Genomic DNA, 23,004 nt, shown 5'->3' with positions numbered 1-23,004 from the left:
GCAACTTCAGCTACGTCAATTGTGTAGCTGAAGTTAAAATAGCTTAATTCGGCTTTTGGTGCTGGCTGCACAACAAGAAGCTGAATGAAGAACACTCTTCGGGTATGTCTACACGGCACGCTTATTTTGAAATAAACTATTCTGGAATAGCTATTCCAAAGTAACTTATTTCGAATTAGTATAACTTCACTGCAGGGAAACCTCAAAATTAGTCCAAGATAGGCTTCCCTAATGTAGATGTGCTGTCTTGATTTAGAGCCCTAGGAGGCACTGGGGAGGAATAACTTAGAATGGCCCTGGTGAGGGGCTATTTTGAAATAGCTATTTTGGAATAGGCGTTATTCCTTGTAGAATGAGGTTTGCAGATTTCGGAATAAGCTGTCCGTTATTTTGAAATTATTTCAAAATAACGGAATGGCTGTGTAGACACTCACATTGTTATTTCAAAATAATGCTAGTTATCTCAGAATAACGGTGCACTGTAGACTTCCCTTACTCCTCATAAAATAGGGTTACAGTAGTCAGAGTAAGAAGTCCTCCAGCTCACCATTATTTTGAAATAATGGTTTGCTGTCTAGATGTGCTCTTTGTTATTTTTGAATGTCAGTTATCCTGAAATAATGCTGCTGTGTAGATATAGCCCTGATGAGACACAGTTCTGGCCATAGATAACATCTGGATAAACATTTCATTTACACATTAACCACCAACTATTTTTTCTTTGATGGATTGATCTCTGTTGGAGCACATTTAAAATGGTTCAAATTCTTTTACACTGGGTTCTCTGTGTAATAAATAAGTACATTTTTGGTAAGAAGGCTGTCACCTCAAATGAAGAAGTATCAGTGTCAACTAAGAATATATTTCCAGATTCCAGAGGGAATATACGTCTGGTGAGAAGTAATTGTTATGGTTGGGATATGCACCCTGATGTGTTCAGGAAAGGGAACATTTTCTTTTAAGGTATTCCCCTAGATAGTTTCTCTAGCTATTTAAATTTAAAACTAGATTTCCTGATGCATTCCCAGGTGAGCAGTTCAAACACTAAGTCACATAGATTTGTTACATCCCAGAAAAATAGAGTGTATCCTTTCCTCATTAATAAAATAATGCCGAGCTTCAAATGCTTGACCTAGTTCACTAATGCTTTCAACATTGTGCCTGGCTTTATGAAATATATATGCAACATATTTTTAACTAAAAATACATACCATTTTAGCTCCACTAAAAAAGTAACGTTAAACATTTATTTCTTCACATAGTGCCAGATCAAATTACTGCATACATGCAGCTTAGAGCTTGCCATAAAAATATATGCACCTTGCTCTGGGATCAGGATCTTAACTGTCATGTGTCCCACAGCCCAGCTAATAGTTTGGGGATTATTTTTCCAGTGCTTTTTCCATTTCAGTAGCTATTCACTCACCATGCTGCCTCTTTTCTCAGTTCAGCTAACTTGTGCAAACGTTGGAGAGCCTTTTCCTGTTTCCTTTCATCTTTTCTGGACTTGGAAGCTACATTTCGAGCAAACTCCCTCTGTTTCAGTTCCTTGAGTCTCTATTAAAATAATAATAAAAATATTTACTAAAAAGATAATCCCTGACATGCCTGGTAAACAACTAAAAGACTGTCATTTTGTGTGGCTGAGTATGTTAATACACTATAGCATTACCATTACTATGTGTTATTCTGTTCTGTTGACGATGTTCAGTTGCGTTTTTTATTATTTGTTAGAAATTATTATTATTAGTTAGTAATCACATGATTCAGTAGTTCAGAAATATTTTTAAAAACACCACCACATTATTGCATGGTTGATTCCTGAAATACATTTATTGAATAATGGTGTGTTATATATTTTTATTGAAACCATTTAGATCAAGTTTATCCCTGGTGTAATTTCATAAAATAGAAAGGCAGTACATCAGGTTTTCATTCCCCCTCTGTGTTGAAGAGAAAGACATTCTCGATATACTGGCCAAAACAACCCAGAATTTTATTTTAGTGGACTTGTGAGATAGCTTAACATTTTCCACTCTTGCTAGGTGCCACCCAGCTGATACTTCAACCAACAGCCAAGGCATTTCATCTGTGGTGGTTAGTAGATCATGTCTACTCAACTATTTTGATCTGTCACACTGTCTTCTGATGGCCTGGTGCTGTCAGAGCCATGCAGAACAGTGGATCTTGGTGTTAATACACCATGGATCTACTTGGGGCAATTCATTTTTTCATGCTGTCTGGATGCTCAGAGAGATACAATGTGATTCACATTTTAAAACTTTTCTTTGAAACCACCCTAGATGATATATTTTTTTCCAAAAGAAGTTGAGAGGCTGATGTAACATGAATTTTGTTATCTCACAAAGTTCCAATATTTGGGGCATTAGGCACAGACTTACAGTGTCTATACCTTAATTTCCCCCTGCTTGGAAACATAACTGCTGCCTCTACATTGTTTCACCAGCTCCCACTATCTTCTGTGTTGCTAATTTGAGAAAAAGAAAGTTGTTTTTTTCTTCAAATGATAAGTCTCTCTTTCCTGGCTACAGCTAACTTCCAGATTATGGCAAAAATTGTGCTCCAGTTGAGTTTCAAAACCATACCTCTCACAGACACTTTGCAGATTTCTACTCTATGTCATTGATGCGGTCATCTTCTTCTATTTTGCCCAATATTGAAGCAATCACTTTTTTCATGTATGCAATGGAATGACGAACTTTCCTCTCCAGATGGAAATGGATGCCAACTAACCACATATTTTTGTTTCTGACCTGATTCTCCAACACCATCTCAATTTCTCCGAGTTTGCCTTATATTTTAACACAGCTTTATCTCATTGCAATTCACCAAAATTATCTATTTGTTTGGGTGTTCCTCTCTTCACCCTACACCAGCTTTGCCGCAGATGAAGCATGCGAAAAAGCAGTTTGTTTCAGATTAAAGTTTAATCAAATCTTCCATTGAAACCATTTTTGTCTCTGGTCTATTAGTTTTTATCTATTGGAGAAGATGGTCACAGTAAAGCATACAAGCTACCAGAGATTTTGGTTTTATAAGATATTTCATATCTTCTTTCAGTGTCAACCTATTAAATTAATAGGCAGAGGGTTTAACTTGTTGCCAACGGATATTGTAAAGGTCACAACTATAACTGGGTTAAAAAAGAATTAGATGCATTTATGGAGGATATGTCCATCAGTGGCTGTTAAGCAAGATATTCAGAAATACATACTCATAGACTGGGTGTTGCTAAGCCTCTGAAGGCCAGATACTGAGACTAGATGATAGGGGATGAAGCTCTTGAAAATTGCCCTATTTTTTTATCCCTTTGAAGCATCTGGCATGGGTCATTGTTGAAAGCGAGGCTAGATAGACCATTGGGCTGATGTGCTATGGCCATTCTTATGTTCTTGGCTTTTAGCACATTTCCAAATTTCTGACCTAGTTTACTGTCTCCATCCCCTATTATCCAGTCTCAGGATCTGGCCTTCAGAGGCTTAGCAACACCCAGTCTATGAGTATGTATTTCTGAATATCTTGCTTAACAGCCACTGATGGACATATCCTCCATAAATGAATCTAATTCTTTTTTAACCCAGGTTTGATACATCTGAAGAAGTGGGCTTTGCCCACAAAAGCTCGTGATACCATCTACGTATTTTGTTAGTCTATAAAGTGCTACCAGACCATTTGTTGTTTTTTAAGTTTAAATAATTACAGTAAGGGCTTTGTCAATCCTGGCCTTAAAAACTGCTAACGATGGAGATTCCATCCTCCCTAGCCAACCTATTCCAGTGCTTCACCACCCTCCCAGTGAAATTATTTTTCCTTTCTTGCCATAATAACATTTTAAATCATCCACATATTCCATTGTCCTTTTGCTATAGTAATAAATAATGAGAATAACTCTTGATATAAATGAGTTTGATATATATGTATATTGCCAACAGGCAGAATTGAACCTGGAACTTCTGGAGCTTACTGCACAAACTTCTTGCAGCTAAGGCTGCAGCTAAGGCTGTAGAACACAGAGATTACTTCCTTTGTAAGTGGTCTTGGTGCCATTCATTGGGATAGTACAACACACTCATTAGGTGTATGGGTTACATATGCATGTAACAATCAAGATTCATAACTTTGTTTATTAATAAGGTGTATGTTGTAAGAAACCTTTTACTGAGCAACATTTATGCTAGTCTGATTGATTTGCTATACTCCGCTTTCTGAGATATCTTTTTTTTTTTGCTTTTGCATTGTTTGCTGTATGTTATAAAATTGCACAAAGATCCACAGTCTCACACTGACCTTTTGTACTATAGTATCCTATAATAGCTGCACATAATGCGAGCTCAAACCATACCTGTAAATTTGCCTCCGTACATTCTTATAGCCTGTTTCATACTTTCTATAGTGCATGAGAGGCTGCTTCCTCATTAAATTATTCTGCTTTCTTCCAACTCATACACCACACACTATCTCATTTCAGCTATTTGCCTCAGTGCACTCTCATCCTTCTAATAATGCAAATTTTGTTCTAGCGTGAACTTCACATAAAAGGTCCAGTTTTTCAATATGTTCATTATAAAAAATAGAAGGTCAGGGATAAGTAACATGGAAAACTTTCAAAATATTGAATGGTATTTTAGCTATGCCACTCCAATTAAAATCAATGGGAATCCTACAGATAAAAGCCCATAAAACACTTGAAAATGTAGCCCATCATATTGCCTACACAATTTCAGCTGTCTTTTTGCCTTGAATCTCCAGTCTCAACTGCCACAGTGTTCTGAACTATAGTAGGCATCAAAGGAAATAAGATATTGTACAGTGTATATGCCAGAGGCCAAACTAAATCAGCAATTTTTCCTCATCTATGGAATAATTATACAAGAACCAGGTGGATAAATGCAAGGGCAAAAAACCCAACGACAGACACACACAGAGAACCACAGCAAGAATGGGAAAGGAAAAGGTACACTACAAGCACAGTGAAAACCTACATTCACAGAATGCACCCACACATAGCACTTACAATGTAAATGGAACAAACTTTCAAATCTAACTGCAGTCCAAACAAACTGCAAACAGTCAAGCCAGTTACACTTTTAATACTGACAGACAAACACACGCTGACAACTCAACTAAAACAAATACATGTAATAATCAATTACAATGCTACCTTATTAAAAGCAAACATTAAAATAAACATTTACAGTGTGGCTCACAACATTAACCAGATTTCCCTGCCTGTATCCTCAGAAAGCTTATTCTGCCTCATTGAGGCTTCAGCTGGCCCGAAGGGAAGGTTTTCAGCCAATGTCCCACCACTTCTTGTAGTAGGCCAGCTCTTCCTTGCCTTCTGTGGCTACCTCCCTCTTCCTTCCTCCCTTGGGTGAGCATTATTGTATCCTGGCTAGAGGGAAGAAGTCATTCTACTTCTGCCCATTGGGGAAGGATTCTTTGTCATGTTTCTGTAGCTAAGACATGACCCAAATCCCAAGGAATCCACCAGGCTCAGATCCTTTGTGCTCCAGATCCTGCAGTCCTGAACCACTTGTAGGGAAAGAAAATGGAGGAAGATGCAATATGTCTGGATTGATCAGGATGAGTGAAATCATCTCTGGCCCCATTATGCTTCCGAGTGGGTATCTGTTGGGTGGGGGATTGGGAAATGGGAAAACAACTCTCTGTTCCTCACATTTTCTGAAGGAGACTAAGACTGGAGTGAGTCAGCTCTGTAGGGAGCCCTCATTACTGTGTGCTGCTCTTGTGATCACCTGGGGTATGTCTACAAAGCAACATTATTTTGAAATAACTATTGGTATTTTGAAATAACTTAGTATGCTTCTACACAGCAGGAAGTTATTTTGAAATAATGTCAAAATACTGTCAAGCTGGAGGACTTCTTACTCTGACTCTTGTAACCCTCATTGTACGAGAAGTAAGGGAAGTCAGAGGAAGAGTGCTCTTTTTCAAAATAAGAGCTGTGTAAATGCTCCCAATTTTTAAAGAAGCTATTTCAAAATAAGCTAGACAATTGAAGTAGCTCAATTTGCTTAGTTTATTTTGAATTAAGCCTTGCTGTGTAGACACACCCTGTAGAACTGCTATTTCCACTGGATCTAGAGTGCATCTACACAGCAGGGCTTAACTCAGAACTGGAGTTACAACTCATCAGTTTCTAATCCAATCTCTTTGTGTAACAATAATGTGCTTTCACAATGCGAGCACTCTCAATCTGTTCTCATTTAGGCTAGGCTAGCTCAAGTGGAGTAACTCAAATATACTAACTTCAGCAAAGAGTTGCAATGAAGAAAAGCCCTTAGTCAAAAACTTCTGATACGTAGAGGTGAATACCTTAGACTACTGAAATAGCTAGTTTTAAAATGTTATGTGTCGAGTCATTGTCCCAGGACATATCTTCTGTTCTCACTTTTCAGCAGCCACACCTGGTACCACATGGCCATGCTATTCTGTTTGATTTACAAGGAGCTGCAGGATTATGTCCTGGGTAAGCAGCAATCCTTGCCTCCTGCTCTCAATGACATTTCATTCTGGAATACAGAATAGATTTTGGAAACAGATATTAAGGTTTGTTCAGCTCTCTCTGCTGGCTCAGTTCACTTCTTCTGTGGGAGATTGATGCATACCACCCACGGGAAGTTCTGGTGGTCAGTTAAAGAATATTATTTTCTTAGAATTTGTACTAGTTTTGCTGGCAATGATGTGTCGAAGAATTCTAGAACAAATAGGTACCTTGGTCAGGAACTATAGACTGCTATTGGGTTATCAAAAGGTGTTGGGAAGGTTGTTTTAAATGACGCAGCTTACATCCTTGTTTATTCTACTGCTTGGTCATCCCTGGAAGGCTAAGTCTAGACTGCAAGCCTCTTTCGAAAGAGGCTTTTTTGAAAGATACTTTTTTGAAAGATACTACAACCAGTACTTTTGAAAAAGCAAGCTGCTTTTTTGACAGAGAGCACCTAGGCAATCTGGATGCTCTCTTTCAAAAAAGCACAGTTTTCATTACACAGAGCCTTTTTTTGAAAGAGCACTTTCGAAAAAAGGCGTTCTTCCTCGTAAAATGAGGTTTTCCGCAGTTGAAAAAACTGCCGCATTCTTTTGATTTATTTTTGAAAGAATGCAGCAGCAGTCTAGATGCAGGGGAAGTTTTTTCGAAAAAAGGCCACTTTTTTCGAAAAAACCCTGTGGTCTAGACACACCCAAAATGATAACCACACTGCCAATATTTTCTCCTGTTTGAAGGTAAATAGACTGAAAAGCAGTGTCTGAGGCCAGTTTGTTATGCCACCATTTTTGTGGCTCTTGGCATGTGGGGGCCCTGGGATTGCCAAAACTGACTAGCTATTTGGACACAGAGAAGTGACTGTGCCAGGTTTTCTGACTTCATGACATTCAAGGCACAATCAGGTCTTATCTTATAGTAATAGTTCGTACAGGAAGTGGAGTTTGCAGAAACCTCCTGTAAAATGTGTGTTATATTTCTTTTACTATTCTTTCTATACCCCCCCCCCCCAACATTTTGCTCTTTTTTACTGATGTAAAAAAAAAATGCAACATAGCACAATTTATTTAGCTACGCTCTGTGCCTAGCTTTGTCAGAGCGGGTGATGCTGCTGCTATTCCATCTGTCCATTCAGCTGTTCTCAGATACCAAAAAACATGTTGAGAAACAAGATAAGTGAAATATTATGCTCACAGATGGACGGGTACTCCTTTCCCCCCTATAAGTACCATATTATTTTCCCAGTAGCTGTGTATGCCTTTGAGAAAAACCATGATGAGTCAATGAGATTATTTTAAAGGTAATTATATCTTACCCTATGTGTGCTCCCTAAATAGTCAATACAAAACCAAGTGTCTATTACTCTGCTAAAAAAAAGTGCAAGGTTAAACAATTCAAGTAAGACTTTTGGGTATATGGGTATGTCTACACTTGCCCCCTAGTTCGGACTGGGAGGCAAATGAAGCATACTGAAGTTGCTAACGAAGCACGGGCTTTAAATATCCCCGCTTGATTAGCATTTTCACGGCTGGTCACCATTTTAAAATGCTGATCGTTGGATTTAACTTGCCGTGTGTAGATGCGGTAGTCTGATCCAAAACCCTTCTTTTGAATTAACTGTTACTCCTCGTACACGTGGCAAGTTAAATCGGGCAACTGGCATTTTAAAATGGCGACTGGTCACGAATATGCTAATCAAGCACAGGATATTTAAATCCCGTGCTTCATTAGCAACTTCGGTGTGCTTCATTTGTCTCCCTAGTCTGAACTAGGGGGCAACTATAGACATACCCTATGATAGCTGCACTCCAAAGCAAAAGACCAAACATTTGGACTCTTTTCATAAGACTTCTTACCTTTGTGTATTCTTTTCTTCCAATAGATTATATGATGCTGACCCCAGTTATGTCTACATTTTGAAACTTAAAGTAGTTCATTTATGAATTTCATTCTGAGCACTTAGCATGGTTACGGATATTAAAAATGTAGACACGAGAGGAAAGAAAAGCACACTGGCAAACACAAAAGTAGGGACTTCACTGCATGTTGCAGAGCTCATGTTTTTCTCCAATGAGTCATTGATGCAGTGAATAAAAAAATGCATATGCAATAGGACAAGAGAAGATACAGTGTTGTTGGAGAAAAGGGTTGTTAGTTTTTTAACTTTCACAAGGAAGCTGAGCCAAAGCTGAATAGAAATTAGAAAACATCCTTTAATTGTACTTCATTTCAATTGTTATAATGATTATAATATTGTGACTTGGTTCCCATTGAAATTAATGGGCCTATTACTTTGAGAAACTGCTCACCAATTGAAGAGAGGGTTCAATATCTGCTCTCAGCTGTGAATTGTTATAAGCTTGTGCTTACTGCATAATTTGAGGTCTTGATCCTTGCGTGGCGCAGTATCAGAACATAATGATTATGAAAAAGGATGTTGCTGCAAAAAAAGCAAATATGATTCTAGGTTGTATCAACAGCTGTGTTGTAAGCAAAACTCTGTAAGTCATTCTGCCGCTCTACTCTGCACTAGTTAGGCCTCAGCTGGAGTACTGTGTCCAGTTCTGGGCGCCACATTTCAAGAAAGATGTGGAGAAATTGAAAAGGGTACAGAGAAGAGCGACAAGAATGATTAACGGTCTAGAGAACATGACCTATGAAGCCAGGCTTCATGAACTGGGCTTGTTTAGTTTGGAAAAAAGAAGATTAAGGAGGGACATTTTAGCGGTTTTCAAGTATTTAAAAGGGTGTCACAAGGAGGAAGGAGAAAATTTGTTCCTAACTGTCAGAGTGGTGAAATATTGGAATAAATTGCCAAGGGAGGTGGTGGAATCTCCCTCTCTGGAGATATTTAAGAACAGGTTAGATAGACATCTGTCAGGGATGGTGTAGACAGAGCTTGGTCCTGCCTTGAGGGCAGGGGGCTGGACTCGATGACCTCTTGAGGTCCCTTCCAGGCCTATGATTCTATGATCTATGATTAAAGTTTTCCTAATACAGCTGCATTCCGAGTTGGATTAAGGGCCGATATACATGGATGCATATCTGGCATTTCTATGCAAAAGGAGCCTCTACTGCTCTGTATTTCTTTCACACAATACAGTATTGCAAAGCAAATGCCATGATGTCAATGTGAGTCCCTTATCAGCTTAATCAGGAATTGTTTTTGCAGTACATGTAAGCTTAAGTAGAGATGAAATATTCAATGTTGGTAAGTAAGCAAATTATTCTGTCTGTTGCGCATAAGTAGGCACGAGTTGTGTGAGGTTTAATTTTCGCAGCTAATTTTTCAATGAATGTTTGTTTTTCCTCCATCTAACTTTTTGTTACAGACTTTCTCTCCTCTCAGCTGGACCTGGATGGGCCTTTGTGTGATAAGCAATGGTGATGAATCTAATCATTATAGGTGTTATTGGAAGAAGTTATACTATGTAATTTGTATTCTATAACTGACATTTCAATCCTTGCACAAAAAGTATAATGGTTAAAAGAAAGGTCCCACTATCTAATCTTCTCTGTGTATTAGATACATTTTCTACTTGGTGCTGAAGCATTTAATTCAGCAAACGCATACAAGCATGCATAGTCAGTGAACCCACTTCTAGTCATACCAAATATAATTTGCAGTAAGTATTGGTAGGTCTAAGTCCTGAATTACCTTTATGTTATCTCCAAATGCATGTTTTCCCCTCTTTTTGAAAGCCAAGACAAGAGATGTGGCATCCTAGCAAGCGGAGAGCACAGCAAATAGCTTGTGATCAATGATCTAAGCAAGAGATTTCACTGAAATAACTAAAAAAGCTGTTTTTCCATTGCTCTGCACCTTATGTAGTCGTTTGCAATAATGCAAAGAAGAGGCTACCATTATGCTTTTGCTTCTACGTGTTCTTCTACATCCATTCTGAATTCACTTGGGCTGTGTCTACACTGGGCCACTTATTCCGGAAATGCTTAAAACGGAACAGTTTTCCATTATAAGTATTTCCGGAAAAAGCGCATCTACATTGGCAGGATGCTTTTCCGGAAAAGCACTTTTCTACATTGGCCACGGACACTTTTCCGGAAAAAAGCCCCAATTGTCATTTTCACGATCGGGACTTTTTTGCGGAAAAAACTACTGTGCTGTCTACACTGGCCCTTTTCCGTAACAGTTTGTCCGGAAAAGAACTTTTGCCCGAACGGGAGCAGAATAGTGTTTCCGGAAAAACACTGACAATTTTACAGTAGATCGTCAGTGTTTTTCCGGAAAAGCAAGCGGCCAGTGTAGACAGCTGGCAAGTTATTCCGGAAAAGCGGCTGCTTTTCCAGAATTAGTGGCCCAGGGTAGACACAGCCTTGGTGAATGACATCACAAGGTTCAGCACAATGGGAACGCTGACCCAGAGACTCCAGTCCTGCCACTGGATCCATGGAAGGACTCTAATATTCATGTTGAACCCCGTTAATTTTAAGGAGATTCCAATTACAGGAATCCAACTGAAATATCAAGATGTTAACAGCCATGTTTTAGTACTTAGATAGACCTAATTGAGTGCCCTGCTGTATACCCATACAGGGGAGTAAAAGAAAATAAGGAACCCTTGATGCCCATCCTCACATTACCTACATCATTAGAGCCTATGCACTGTGGGAGAACAGCTGGCACCAGGCTTTTGTTCCTCCTTTGGCTCAGGAGGGAAGGTGGTGGAGCCATGTCCATGTACATATCCATAAGATACTGCAGGAAAGAGAAGTAACCTAGTCATCAAAAGGGTTGGTATGAATGACTTTCCTCTGAAGCAAAAGCAAAGCTGCAATCCTATTGGAAATATCAGAATCTCAATCTGGTTCCTGTCCTGCTCCTGGGGTACTCACAGGATGCTGTAGAGTTACAAACCAGCTCTTCGTATTTATTATGTATTTGTCAATATAGTTGTCCTTGGCCATGTTAGAAGTTGGGACTTGCCATGCACTGCAAATATTTGCATACACGTCAAACACATGTTACTTTTCTTTTGCTGTAAATTCTAATTTAAGCCATGCAGCAGGCTCCTTATGAAGCTAAAGCATATAACTGCATTAAGTGTACTTCTACTAACTTGAAAAGGGGCACTTCTTAAAAAAAAATCAAGATATAAGCACTTGTAACAATAGCACTTCAGACTAATAGATTTAAAGACATGGAGAAGCCATAAATTAATAAACACACTCAAGCTAGCAACACTTTTAAAGACTGAAATGTGGAACATGATGCAGTACTAAGAGGAGACATGAGCAAAGGTACAAAGTTGTGTGACTCATATCCCAAAAACTTTAATATGCTTGATACTTTAAAAAACTATAATACATCCAGTGTTAACAGAGTCGACCCTCTATAACGCAAAGGAAGTCTGATGTGTTTGTTGGAAAACAGTGAAACTTTCATGAAGCTTATCAAAGTGTGAGTGGTGGAGGGATGGAATCTTGCTGAATAGTGCAAAGTATAATGAGTCTCTCTTCTCTGCTCATTGTACTAATAAGTCCACTCCCTTGGTTTACAGCGTCTCTCCTATTATAATTCTGCTTTTCTCTTGAGCACAGCCTAACACTTCACCAAATTATGTGGAATTTTTCTGATTTGAACAAATATCCAGGTCATGGAACTCATTTTCAGGTCAAGAGAGGCATAAAGTTATTGTAGTAAAATACGGTGACAGCAAAATTTGCTTCTTGCTTGACCTGTAGAGTAAGAGCAGGAGTACAGAAAATTCCACCCTATGCTCAGTGATACATTTCCCTGTAGTTTATAATATTGTTGCTTCTTTTTTACCTTAGCTGGTAGTGGGGATGGAATTTTCTAGGTGGAAGTAAAAATTGATGAAGTCTGGCATTCTCTTTGGTGTAGTCTTATTTATTTACAAGGACTGTACAAATTCCTGCTTCTCCAAATTCAGGAGCAAACAAAACCAAAAGGTTTCTTAGCTTACGGCTCCAAGCCCGGAGCCAACACATCTACAGTATAAACTCTTGAAGCTTTCTCTCCATTTTTTTTTTGAGAGAGGAAAGTGAGGTTCATATTATGATCACTGGCATCTTTGCTTTTTGTCTCTGCCATTTGTCTCACATACGTGGTCACAATACCTAGTGGAATCTTCCATCCACATAATGCTAGTTCTTGTATAAATTCTATTAGGCTTTATTTTAGGTGCAGTCACTTAAATGGTTCTTACAACTGTCATAAGTGAAGGGTGCTTTTAAACGTAAATCTAAATGAGCCTTTAACTCAATCCACAACAGGTTTCACCCAGCTATTACACTATGAAGTAGCTTCAGACACTTGCCATTTTACTTTAAAATCCGCCCATCAACGAAATATTTTCTCTCTCTCCCCATAAATGTGGAATTTGCACACTCTAGATTACAGCCACTTTAGGCCCTGCATAGACAAGAATCAGGCTCACACCAGTAAAACTGCATTTCCATAAAGACAGTGCATCATAAAGGTTTTAGTGACAGTCATTTGGGATAGTCTCTATGGGGATGTCTACACTAGCCCCCTAGTTAGAACTAGGGAGGCTAATGTAGGCATTCAAAGTTGCGAATCAAGCCCAGAATTTAAATATCCCACGATTGATTTTCATCTTCCCGGCCAGTCGCCATTTTTGAAATTTACAAGTCCGGACTAACTGCCCGCATCTACACGCGGCAGGGACCCGGTATTTCGAATTAAAGCCCCTAAATCAAACTACTTGTTAAACCTCCTTGCAGGAGGAATAACAGGTAGTTCGATTTAGGGCTTTAATTTGAAATACTGGATCTCTGCCTTGTGTAGATGCGGGCAGTTAGTCTGGACTTGTACATTTCAAAAATGGCGACCAGCTGGGAAGATGCAAATCAAGAGCGGGATATTTAAATCCCAGTCTTGATTCGCAATTTCGAATGCCTACATTAGCCTCCCTAGTTCGAAGTAGGGGGCTAGAGTAGACATACCCTAAAAGAGTTAAAACATTTTTATGAACTAGTCCCCCAACCTGGCAGCTAGGAAAGTTGGATTTAGGACATTAATCAGCATAAAAATGTTCTGATTGAAGAGGATAGACAACCAAGTAGAAAGACAGCAACACCCTGAAAGGTATTAAAAGAGTAGTAGTCACAGAATGGATAAAGAACCACAGGACAGACATCACACAACTGAAGTGATTAATATGAGCATTAGACATCTAACGGGAACAGTTCATTCCTGAATGGACATTAGCACCATAATTTAATATTCAGCACTTTGAGTATAACAGTTATTTATAAATGAGGGAACTCTCAAAAGAAATATATTAGTGAATTACTATCAGTGTACTTTTGCTTCTCTCTGCATCTCTTTAGTGCTGAAATGATTCCCATCAATGTAGTATCTAAACACCACTCATTGTTTCATTAACACCCATGAGGGTTAATATTATTCCCATTCTACAGATGGGAACCAGAAACACTGAGGGATTGCATCATGGCCAAGATCAGTTGGCACATTTGTGACTTGATTGCTCATTTTAGTTTAGGGAGCTAAGCTCCTTGACTGGTCCAAAGGGATCAAATTGTCCTCCCAATAGAAGAACAAAGAAGAAACTCCATTCAACACATTGTTATTTATTATACTATATTAAACATATCATTATTTGTGCTCATTCAGCCCCGGGTGACAAACTACATGAAGCTAGGGTATGTCTATACTACAGCACAATTTCAAATTAACTTATTTCGAATTAGTTAATTTGAAATAAGCTAATTCAAAATAATGCATCTAGACACAAAAACTAATTTGAAATAGCATTTTGCTATTTCGAACTAATGCGTCCACACTGATTGGACTCTGGATCGCATTTAAGGGCAGTTGAAACCAGGTCCAGCAGGGCATCAGGTCAGTAGTTCCTTTGTGTGGCTGCTGTCTGAGGCTATCTGAGGCTCATTCTTAAAGGGACCCCTCTGGACAGCCAGTTCTCAGTTTTCCCGCTTGCTTGCCTAACTCGCTGAGGGACAGCAAAGTATTTTCCCGTTTTCCTCTCTGCCTGCGTCGGTCGTCCTCATTTGGGACACCGCAGCACTTGGCACCATGGAGCAAGTGCCACCCCTGGGTACTCTGGTGCTCATGTTGAATGTCTTGCTGCAAGCCTGGCAGCAATTGCTGGAGACTGCCTGGCACCTTCTGCTGTAGGCCAGCCCCCGGCCCTCCTCCTGCCCACTCTGTGGGTCCTGGAGGAGTGGACCCTGCTGGTCTGGACACCAGCAGCGACTGGTGGGACCACATCATCCTGGAGCACTGGGGAGACCAACAGTGGACCCAGAACTTCAGGATGAAGAAGGACACCTTCCTGGAGCTCTGCTAGTGGCTCGCCCCTGCTCTGCGGCAACGGGACACACGCATGAAGCTCACCATTCCCCTCCACGAGAAGGTGGCCATTGCCCTCTGGAAGCTCTCCACGCCGGATAGCTACCGATCCATGGGGAACCAATTTGGTGTGGAGAGATCCACCGTTGAAGCGGTGCTTATGCAGGTTGCCTCTGTGTAGAGGGGGCGTCTCGAGGGAGGGCAGTGTGCAGTGTCTCTCCCCAGGGTCAGGAGCCTGTCATGTGCCTTCACGTGTAGACGCCTGTGGGGAACAGGCCAGGGCCCCTGCATGGCATCCAGCTGGGACCACAAGTCCCGGCTGGCACGGCAGATGCACAGGTTGCCACCTGCTCTGTGGTTGGCAAGGCCCACATGCACGGCCCCTGGGTTCCCTATCCCCTCCCCCCCGGCCCACATAAGGGGACAATGATGGCATTCACATGTGGAGGCCTCCTCGGCCTTGGATGAGGCTGCTGACAGGTTCTCTGGTTTGGCTCGGGGGTCCTGGGTGCATGGCACGTTCCCTGCAGGCTCCTGGCTCCCGTCATCCTTCTCTTCCTCCTCTTCCCTATGTCAGGGGCAGGGCCCTCTGCCCTGGGGTCAATGACCACCAAGGGGGCACGGACCGTCTGACCCCCCAGGATGCAGTCCAGGGTCTCATAGTGTGGGCAGGCCTCTGGGTCAGCCCCTGGTTGGGAGGCTCTGGCATAGGCCTGCCGCAGCTCCTTGATTTTACTCCACACCTGCTCCTAGATGCACATGTGGCCTCTGGTGGCCAGGCTGGCAGCCATGCGGCTGTAGATGGCCTCATTCCTGTGCCTAGTGCAGAGATCATGGGCATTGGAGGCCTCTCCCCAAACCTCAATGAGGCCCACAATCTCCTCACTAGACCAGGAAGGTGCCCACCTTTTGTGGCCCCTCGCAGGCTCCTGGTCAGACTGGTCCTGGGGAACAGTGGAGAGCTGGGTGGCAGCGGGTTGCTGGCTCATCCTGTGCTAGGTGCACAGTCTGCTGGCTGTGCGCTGGCAGGCTTGCAACTGGCACAGGCACTGTGGCCATAGTCTTCTCCGTTAAGGGCTCCGGAGCTGTGTGGGGGAGCAGACAAGTTTTCCTGGTTGTGCCCAGAGTGGCCACCAGGGCTTCCTGGGAAGGGCTGGAGGCCCCCTAATTCAAAATAAGTGTCTACACAGCACTTATTTCGAATTAGCTATTTCGAATTTGGTGTTATTCCTTGTAGAATGAGGTTTACCAAATTCGAAATAAGGGCTCCATTATTTCTAATTTATTTCAAAATAGTGGTTTGTATGTGTAGATGCTATTAAAGTTAATTCAAAATAATGGCTGTTATTTCAAATTAACTGTGTAGTGTAGACATACCCATAGTCACTACCACAGGGAGCTGACAGTCATAAGAAACAAGAATCAGCAGGAAACCAAGGGAAGAAATTACGTTATGGTGCTTTAAATATATGTGAAATAATGAAACATTTATGCTGTAATATGGTTAACTGTAGATGATGCAACTTTATTAAAATCCGTAGCCAACACGGACCATTCCCCTTCCCTTCAATTACCTGGCTTCAAACATGCTGGAACAATTTGTGAGGGTACTGAGAACCATTGAACCAAACTGTAAGCCCTGTATACAATGTTAATGACTTCAAACCAGGGATTACTGCTGCATCCACAGCACCTAAAGTTCCAGCATCTGTGCCTGGCATAGAGGAGCCAATCTGGCTGTGAACTGGGCACCAATATCTCTGGGTTCTACAAACCTGACAATGGGAATGAGGGCCCTGCACTCTGGCTGGGATCCTGGCTGGAAGAAAGGGTACAGCTACACAGCAGCATTATTTCGGAATAACTCACATTATTCTGAAATAACATAGCACTTGTCTACATGACAAGCCTTTATTTTGAAATATTGTGAGCTGGAAGATTTCTTACTCCAACTCATGGTAACCCTCATTTCACAAGGAGTAAGGGAAATAGAAGGAAGAGTGTTCTTCCTTCAACTTCCTGCTGTATAGACAGTGCCAAAGGCCAAATTAAGCTATTTTGATTTAAGCTACATAATTGACATAGCTGAGGTTGCATAGCCTAATTCAACTTTAGCCCTGCTGTGTAGGTGTACCCTTAGAGTCCTATGCCATTCCACAACAGGAGGTAGTTATTAGGGAAGCCACATGCTGCACAAGACATATCTCCCCCCTGCGCAATTTTGTGCTCTGAGCCCAGGCCCAAGAAGTCCATTGAGTTATAAAGACCTTAGGTAGGGCCACTTTTAACCCACCAACTATCCTGCAACCCACCAACGTTGTGACAATGTCATTTAACCTCCTGCCCCACCTGCCACACATACACACAACTCAGTCTCTGAGACACCAGATGGAAAGTGAAAACCCCTCTCAGAAGTTTGTCTGTTTCATTGTATGCTACACTCAAAACAAAATTTGGTGATCACCTTAGCTCCCAGCATCACAGGAGAGCCAGTGGAAAGGAGCACATCCTCTTTTCCCCATATATACATATTTCAAAGAGAAGGAGGAGGAACGGGGAAGATCATAGTTAGCATTGACGCAAACTCTCCTTCTTTGGACCTATCCCTCCCTCTTCTCAGAGTACGGAGGTGCTGCCATGTCATCAATCTCACAGAGATGAACATTTACTGGGTTTACCTCTTGGTAATGAAGCAATCCTTTAGGGGAGTTTGAATACAGGGAGTTTTCAGTACCTCATATTGAGCTCTTTGCTATTTCCCTCAGATTCTGACAGCAACTTTACACAACTTCTTCATATACTAAGCAATAAAGCACAAGGTTTTTACACTACTGCTTAATGCTCCCACTGAAGTTATTTGTAGACATGTTTTTTTTTCTAAACAATCAAGTACAGTCATCGCATATTTAAAATGCTCTTTGAACAAGGGAATTCTTGAAAAATTTAGAGGTTTCAGTGTTTTGATTCATTCCACTTTGGGACAAAAACTGAGATCTTTTGAAATATTTTTGTGAAGAAATAAAACAAACCAACTGAGCGAGACCCTCCACAATGAATATTTAATTATTTGTATGAAACTGTACTGTTCCAACGGGAGAGATATGAGACAGACCTGTATCAGAACAGCCAATAGCCCATTGGTTAGGGCATTCACGTGGGGTTCAGGAGCCCCAAATCTGCCTGAATTGCAGTTTGGACTTGAATCTGATTCCTGCATCCCAAGGCATTACCTCACCATTCAATACATTTCTATTCTAGAGTGTGTCAGCTCCCACTAAACAAAGTTTCAGGGACATGGATAAGTTTCCACAGAAGTTTTGTTTTGACAAATCAGCACAATCCAATGGGAAAAGAGTTCTAGGTTATATCTAACTAAAAAGCAAACAAGAAACTGTCATGGCATTTGGTACACTCCAGACTGAAAAAGAACAAAAAAGAAAAATGACTCATTTTAATTAGTGGAGTTCATGTAAGCATATACCCAAATAAATTTGAAAACAATTAAAAATCAACGAATAGTCTAGCAGCAACTTAAAGACTAACAAAACATGTAGCTGGTATCATGAGCTTTCGTGGGCACAACCCATTTCTTCAGCTAAATGGAGTATTAAAGGTCCAGTTCCAAAATAAATAGTAGTGAATTGGAGGGTTGGGGGGGAAGAGATGAAAGGGAAAAAGTGGGGGGGAAAGTCAGTTAGAGAAGGTGCAAATTGTTCTTAAGTACCCATTGTTTGGTTGTTCTGCTGTGGGGAGCTAACACTGGCACTCAATCCTCATGACCTCCCACAAGGTTGGAGCACCAGCACCAGCTTCCTGCTGGAGGGTTGGAGGATGAGCTTCATGGGCCAGATCTAGCTTTCAGGAGAAGGAAGTGGCTTCATGCTCTGCTGCTTCACCCTCCCACCAGCTGGGGGAATGGCAGCACAGGAAACTGTTCTCTTGGAAGCTTTCCCTGCTGCTTTCTTAGCCAGAATCATGAGCCAATTGGAGTAGCAGGGAGGGGGGGGGTGCCTGGGAGCATGGAGAAAAGTAATCATCCTCACATGCTCCTCATGCCCAAACCACACACCCCCATTCCCCTCACACACCCTCCCTCCCGCTGAGAGCTTGCACCTCACTCTCCCTCTGTCCCAAACCCTCTCCACCTCCACCCCACTCCTGCACCCTACCTCTTGGTCAGGTCCCTCCCTGCCTTCCCCCACACCCTTTTGTTATCATTGGTGGTTGGCTGGTGGTCGATGGAAAGGTCTGTATTGATCAGTGTGGGCTGCGGGCCAAAAGGTTTGAGACCCACTTGTCCTAGATGAGTACATTTTCATATAGCCATATAAAACACATAGTTTGTACTATTTTATCAAGAGATCCAGATTGCTTTATGTCAGTAAGTGCCTTCATTATTTACCACTCCCCCAATTTCTGTCTCATCTGTAAATTGTGTCAGTGATGATTTTATAGTTTATTCCAGGTAATTTATTAAAATGTTAAGTATCATAGAGCCATGAACCTGTCCTTGCAGGGCCCCACTAGAAACACATCAGTTAGATGGTGATTCCCTGTTTACATTTTGAGACCTATCACTTAGTTAGCTTTTAATTCATTTAATGGGTGCCATGTTAATTTTATATCTTTCTAGATTAATCAAAACGTTGTGTGGTAACACATGAGATATCTTGATGAATGCTTAAAATCTCTCTCCCTGAATTAGTGTGCAATGTAGACACGACCTCAGTCTGACATCAGTCCCAGGTAAAATGGAATGGGTGATATGGGACACAATTAAAAGAGGATAATGTAATCAATGCCAATCAGCACAGGTTTATGGAAAATATATCCTGTGTAAATAACTGGATTATTTTTTTTCTGATGAGATTATCAGTTTGGCTAATAAAATAACAGGGCTGATGCCATATATTGAGATTTCAACAAGACATTTGATGTACCACACAACATTGCGATTAAAAAACTAGAAAAGAATAAAATTAACTTGGCACCCATTAAATGGATTAAAAGCTGTCTAGGTGATAGGTCTCAACATGTAAACAGGGACTCACCATTAACTGATGAGTTTCTAGTGGGGTCCTGCAAGGACAGGTTCATGGCCCTATGCTATTTATTTAACATCACTGGCTCATTAATTGTTCTGCATTTTGCTGCCCTGAGCATTAGTTTGCAAACATGAACTGATTGTATAAATAGTAGTTTGGTTCTGTCTTCATTTTCCATTTCCTAGAGCACGTTCGTTATACTCAGCATTTTGACCAAGCCCTTTTGAAAACATAAGGGTTGCTGCTTCTGTACATTCCTTAAAAGGAAATTGCAATTTTCTGTATTTAACTATGGGTTCCTATGTAATGCTCTCATCTTCTTCCATGCGGACACACTTAGATAGTAATATTTCCTATCACAATATCATGTTCATTAGATTTCTTAAAACTCTAAAATTGGTCGTCTAGAAATCTAACTTGCCTTAACATGTGCAATTCAAATAGCCCATGGTTATCTGACTTGCCTCTTGTTGTTTTGCTTACCAAGGTCTTTATTTTGATAAGAAGCAGTCCTGAATGACTTGTCTTTATCTCTACTTTGTAAGATCCTAATCTTGAAAACACTTATAGACATGAAAAGCTGCATTGTATGCAGTTTGTATGAAAAGTTAAGTTCATTAATTTTCTTCAGGTTTAGTGCCTAAATTCTCACACTGTCCTCTAGTAGTTCAGAAATCTCTGAAGATCCATATTTCAGGGGACAGCTGTGTTAGTCTGATTCAGAAAAAAACAACCAAGAGTATTGTGATTCCTTAAAGACTAACAAATTTATTTGGTTCAGAGGGATAGGCAAGTTAGTCTGTAACTACAAATAAGTAGTGAAGGGCTATTAAACTCAGGCAAAGGGAGATATGGGGTGAGCAGGTGGCATTCCTTGATAGCCCAAGCCATCATATAAGAAATGATCCATGGGACTGGTGAACTGAGCTTGCTATTAATAAGAGACAAGTAAGTAAACAATTTTGCATGTAGATGACCCAACTGCTGCCTCTGAATTGTATCTCAGCAATACCTTCTACATCACTTAGCTTACATCTGCTTGAGTCATGATTGGCTTGTACATGGGGAGTGCAAGAACAATTCTGAAAATAGCCTTTGGATGCCTATCTTCTTAACCAATCCACTTGTTCAAAAAAGTCTGCACATGTTTTAAAGGTAATTTTAAAGTAATGGTCAAGTGACTCTTACAGGGCATGGAAGACCTCATACACAAATTGTCTTTCTTTCTCTCTATTGAAGAAACATCTTTAAGTGTTATTGACAATTTTCATTTGATAATTCAAGAGTCTGCCTTTGATCCCATTGAACTCACTAGTAGTTTTACCATTAACGTAATACCAGCAAGATTGGGCAGAAAGTCATTAAAATAAACATCTTTAAACCAAGAGACTTAGCATATGCAACCACTTTCCAGATGCACAAATGTGTCTCAGCTTTATGATCTTTTCATTATCTAGTAAAATTAATTTGATAGGCAAGATGCTACTTCCATTTTTATACTGTTTTCTTTGGTTTCAGGCTTCATATTTATGAAGTGCTCTGCAGATTTTTGCTGAAGCTAACAAAAAATATCCTAAACATGCAGTTTGACCAGACTGCTTTTATACACATGATTACTTGTCAACTATCACAGTGAAATATTCAGTATGTAATACTCAGCAATTTTACCCATTTAGAAAGCTGAATGCTATCGTGATGTAGTCAGTCTTACATAACACGTTATAAAAATCCTTCATTAATGCTCCATAAATTAAGTACAGGCTCTTACCCTGCTGCAGGATATGATGTTATCTGTACACTGAGGGTGACACGTAGGGTAGAGGTGAAGAGGAGAACAAGAATGATTTGAATTAGATTGACATAAGCCGCATGATGTTGGAAAATGTGTGGATCTTTAAATATTTAAAGTTTGCTTTTGTTTCTCAGAAACATATTGTCTTGGGAAAAGCATGAAAAAGGGATAAAAATGTCACTAAGAAATCATTTTTTGTTAAGTAACATATATATTATTATATGGTGACCTATTTGGTAGAAATTAATATAATGGAATAATAACTATCATTCTTTTGTGATAAACACTCATTCAGACATTTTATAGCAAAGCCTGATTTTGTTAAAGGTTTTGGAAACAACTTTTTTCTGTTTCAAATTCAAATGTCATTTGTTTTAATTGAATTTAGATAGGAGCATCTAGATAATTTAACAAGAGAGGTATTTTTCAGGAAAACAGACATTCCTTATGAAAAAACAAACATTAAATATAACTTTTCAGATCAGCATTGTATCCCTGCCCTACCAGTGTAAAGTAAATAGTTTTTAGCCCTATGAACAAGAGATGTGCTATGACTTAAAAAGCTAATATGAATTCTGAAGTGCATATCCAGGGGCATTACGGTACAAATAATAGGCATATGAAAGCTGCATTCAGAAGAGCTGGGTGAATTTTTTTTTCACAAGTTACAGAGCAAATTTAGGTATTAGATTTCCTTGATCATGTTTATGAATGTATTGTTTGTTTTGTACAAGCTGACTTGTGTTCCCAAACAAAATGAATCATAAGAAAAATTCTAAACATGTTTTGTAACAGTCTCTGTTCTCCGATTAAACAACATTTATGCTGGAAAGTAATGAAATTTATTTGGTGGCAATAGGAGAAATTTCATGTGACATCAAGGGCCCTGAAATGTGCTGTAGTACCAAGGGATCAGCCGTAAAATAAACAGTGGCAAACAGAAACAACAAACATGAAACAAATTAAAAATGGTTCACAAAACAAACCAGAGGCTAGTGTGTTTCATTAAGGGTTTTTGGGCACATTCTTTAAAAACCAAAATAAATGATAAATATCAAAACAGTTCATAAACAGAATCAAGGAAATAAAATAAACTGTTAAGAATAGCTCCTCTAATCCTAACAACCCCAAAGGTGAAACCCGGATCCTCTGGAATTCAGTGAGAATATTGGCATTTCTTTCAATGGGACCAGAATTTTACCCAAGGAGGGAGAAGATTTGTATATGATGAACTTAGTTGGCATTACTAGGAGTAATGACATCCAAATGTGCAAAGGAACAGTTAGACTAAAAGCTAGGAAGT

At 40.1% G+C, this 23,004-nt stretch overlaps 1 protein-coding gene across 1 annotated transcript in view; it reads right to left on the bottom strand.

The window, feature by feature from the left end:
• Positions 1 to 23,004, bottom strand: part of ZNF804A (zinc finger protein 804A) — a 265,769-nt gene that overhangs the window by 7,055 nt on the left and 235,710 nt on the right. The window contains exon 3 of the mRNA XM_006121707.4: positions 1,427 to 1,557. Coding sequence (XP_006121769.2) covers positions 1,427 to 1,557 — 131 coding nt within the window. The remainder of the gene's footprint in view (positions 1 to 1,426; positions 1,558 to 23,004) is intronic.

This window comes from Pelodiscus sinensis, chromosome 7, assembly GCF_049634645.1.
Source record: "Pelodiscus sinensis isolate JC-2024 chromosome 7, ASM4963464v1, whole genome shotgun sequence".
NCBI lineage: Eukaryota > Metazoa > Chordata > Testudines > Trionychidae > Pelodiscus > Pelodiscus sinensis.
Note: the sequence above shows the minus strand (reverse complement) of the source record. Positions and strands in the feature narration are given on the sequence as shown.